This window comes from Rhopalosiphum maidis, chromosome 3, assembly GCF_003676215.2.
Source record: "Rhopalosiphum maidis isolate BTI-1 chromosome 3, ASM367621v3, whole genome shotgun sequence".
Classification (NCBI taxonomy): domain Eukaryota; kingdom Metazoa; phylum Arthropoda; class Insecta; order Hemiptera; family Aphididae; genus Rhopalosiphum; species Rhopalosiphum maidis.
In genome coordinates this window covers 62,559,927-62,563,419 of record NC_040879.1, presented here as the reverse complement: position 1 = coordinate 62,563,419, position 3,493 = coordinate 62,559,927, and the positions used below count along the sequence as shown (strand labels likewise).

Here is a 3,493-nt window from a genome sequence, read left to right as displayed (position 1 = left end):
CTTTAATTATGGTACCGGAATTATATGCACTAAAAATGTAGTAAATATGATGAAAATATGCAAAGAAATGGGTCTATACATGCACCAATATGCACAAAAAATTGTAAATATTCTCCAATATGTATCATAAATTTAAACTATTAAAACAAATATTATTTTTGTTTTTATCTTGTTTCTATTACAATAATTGTAATATTGAAAAAAAAATTAATGTTGTAGTTTTTAACTTTCAAAATCAAAAAATGTTAGCAATAAAATATTTCAATATGAAAGAAATCATGTTATGAATGGTAAATTCATAACCGCATTTGAACTCATGCGATAACTTATAAATTATTTTTAAATAAATGTTAAATCGCTAAAATTAAAAATAAAACAAATTATTGACAGTAAAAAACAATGATAGTATGTTATTTAATTTTTAAAGTGAATTTAGTATAAGGATTCGTATATGTGAATGTAATTACTAATTGATTTTAAAAAATTAATAAATAATTTGTTCATGATGGAAATAAAATTGCAAAATATTCAAGTTACAGTTAAAATCTGTTACATTTCCATCACTGAAAATTGCATAAAAAAAAAAAAAAATACCAGACAAATATCATTCAACTTTAACCCGTTTCACAAAATCTCTAAAGTTTTAATGATAGACAATTGTTCGAAATTAATTTTTGTATTTTTAATATTTATCATAACTCTAAAAAGTAAAATTCTACAAACAATTGTAAAGATATTAATTAGAGAACATAAAATTAACCTGAAAGTTTAAAATATAATTAATAAACTAATATTTTCTATATTTATCGGTCTAATGTAAATAGAATCAAACCTATATCTCCTATACATATCATGTTGGCGATATGCCTACATAGAATTTGGTTTAATAATGTCAGGCTTTTGGTAATCGGCCCGGTAAGTTTAAACTATAATGATAGTATAGTCCTATATAATGATTGCGATTTGAAGTCATTGCTATATGTTGTTAAATTTAATAATAGATAACAAAATCTGTTCTTGTTGAAGAATACTTAAAAACTACTAAACCAAAATATATTTTGAATACAATATTTCTTTAAATATTATTTTTAATATTATTTGTTATTATAAACTAAAAGCCTGTACAATGTTTTATAAAACATGTGTTAAAAATTAATAAAACGAACTAAAAATTTAAAGCATCGAAAAACGCAGGATAAAACTTTCACCTTTCTTTAAGTACCTATCTATTAAGTAGTACGCGAAACGAATCATTATGTAAATTTGACATGCGTTATTGTTCCAGAGCACACAAAACATAATGCACATCGCATTGAATTCCGGATCCTATAGGTATGATATAATATTATGTATTATATAGCTGGCTGAAAACAACCGCGTCTCTACGTATATATCAATATTGACCGTCGATCGAAATCGTATTAGTCTGAAAAGAAAGGCGTTCGCTACAACAAATCTCGAGCGATCAAAATTTTAAATCAAAATTTTAACCGAATAACCGTCTCACACAGTTCTCTCTCTAAATTCTATACGAATATATTTTATTAGTCGACACCACATTCGAACACACGAACGACACGCGAACCGCGCCGACAAGACACGACACATCGGCCTATATAATATTGTCGACAATCATATAGCGGACAACGAACGCCTACAGAGACACCCGAACGACACCCGTGCAATAATAATACAAATAATAACGACAACGAAGACATGGAAAGCCAAAAACGTCAAGTGATCACCGTGCACATTGGACAGGCCGGCGTGCAGATGGGCAACGCGGTGTGGAACCTGTACGGGATGGAGCACGGCATCGGCCGGGACGGGTGCCTGACCGCGCCGGCGGCCAACGAAACGTGCCCGGCGGAACACTCGACGTTCTACAAGGAAACGGTGGCCGGCAAGTACATACCGCGGACGGTCATGGTCGACCTGGAGCCGACGGTGGTCGATCAGATCCGGTCGGGGCCGGACCGCGGGCTGTACCACCCTGACCAGCTGATATCCGGCAAGGAGGACGCGGCCAACAACTTCGCGCGCGGCTACTACACGGAGGGCCGGGCGTACCTGGACCAGGTGCTGGAGGGCATCCGGCTGTTCGCCGAGTCCAGCGAGGGCGTGCAGGGGTTCATCGTGTTCCACTCGATGGGCGGCGGCACGGGGTCGGGCATGACCAGCCTGGTGTCGGAGAGCCTGCGCCAGGACTACGCGAAGAAGAGCAACCTGGAAGTGCTCGTGTACCCCGCGCCCAAGGTGTCCACGGCCGTGGTGGAGCCGTACAACGCGCTGCTCGTGTCGCACAAGACGCTGGACACGACCGACTGCGCGTTCATGGTGGACAACGAGGCGATATACGACATCAGCGCCGGCAAGCTGGACGTGGAACGGCCCATGTACCACAACCTGAACCGGATCATCAGCCAGGTGGTGTCGTCCATCACCGCGTCGCTGCGGTTCCCGGGCACGCTCAACGTGGACATCAACGAGTTCCAGACCAACCTGGTGCCGTTCCCGCGCGTCCACTTCCCGCTGCTGGCGTACGCGCCGTTCGCGTCCGTCCAGCGGTCCGCGCACCAGCGGCCGCCAATCCTCGACCTGACGGCCGCGTGCTTCGAGCCCGGCAACCAGCTGTTCAAGCTGAGCGACTCCGAGTGCGCCGCCGGCAAGTACATCGCGTGTTGCATGCTGTACCGCGGCGACGTGGTGGCGAAGGACATAAACCACGCCATACGGCACATCCGCGACACCAAAGGCCTGGAGTTCGTCGAGTGGTGTCCGACCGGGTTCAAGGTGGGCATCAACTGTCGGCCGCCCGTGCCCGCCGTGTCGCCCGACGACGAGCTGGTGGGCGGCGGCCGGGCCGTGTGCATGATGTCCAACACGACGGCCATATCGAGCGCGTGGACGCGCCTGTGCCAGAAGTTCGACCTGATGTTCCGCAAACGGGCGTTCATCCACTGGTACGAGAGCGAGGGCATGGAGAAGGACGACTTCAACCAGGCACGGGAGAACATCGAGGTCCTGCGGCACGATTACAGGGAATTGGTGCCCAACGCAAATGTCAAGCCGGACGCCACGCCGGCCGATAAGACGGCCACTGAGTTCCAGGGACTGGCCGAACGATCCGGCCGCACGAATTTCTTGCAAGGCGACTTCGAACCCCCCGTGATCACGGAAATCTGAACGGCTGATTTCCAACCACGTGATTCGTTTTTACACATATTTTAACCGTGATACGCGAATAAAACGAGAATTTTAAACTTTTATACCATTTCGTATATGCTTTATTATTGTGAACCTATTTATGCGCGAGAAGAGGGAAAAATGATCAATTTAAAATTATTTATTAATGTGCAATTAAGGTTGTATTAGAAATTGCCCACGAAAATTGATTTTTCTTAATAAAAAAAAATTAGACTTTTCTTATTATATATATTACTATAGTATCATAAAACGCTTAGGTATATTGTATTGTTAAAATTATTGTTTT

At 42.5% G+C, this 3,493-nt stretch overlaps 1 protein-coding gene across 2 annotated transcripts; it reads left to right on the top strand.

The window, feature by feature from the left end:
- Positions 1-266: 266 nt before the first annotated feature.
- Positions 267-3,186, top strand: LOC113558620 (tubulin alpha-4 chain-like). Of its 2 annotated transcripts, XM_026964116.1 has the most exons (2): positions 267-280; positions 1,725-3,186. In XM_026964116.1, the coding sequence occupies exons 1-2, from the start codon at positions 267-269 to the stop codon at positions 3,184-3,186; spliced, it is 1,476 nt and encodes a 491-aa protein (XP_026819917.1). The 2 variants fall into 2 exon arrangements, with proteins under 2 accessions (XP_026819917.1, XP_026819918.1); XM_026964117.1 differs by lacking the exon at positions 267-280 and having other exon boundaries at positions 1,717-3,186.
- Positions 3,187-3,493: the final 307 nt, after the last annotated feature.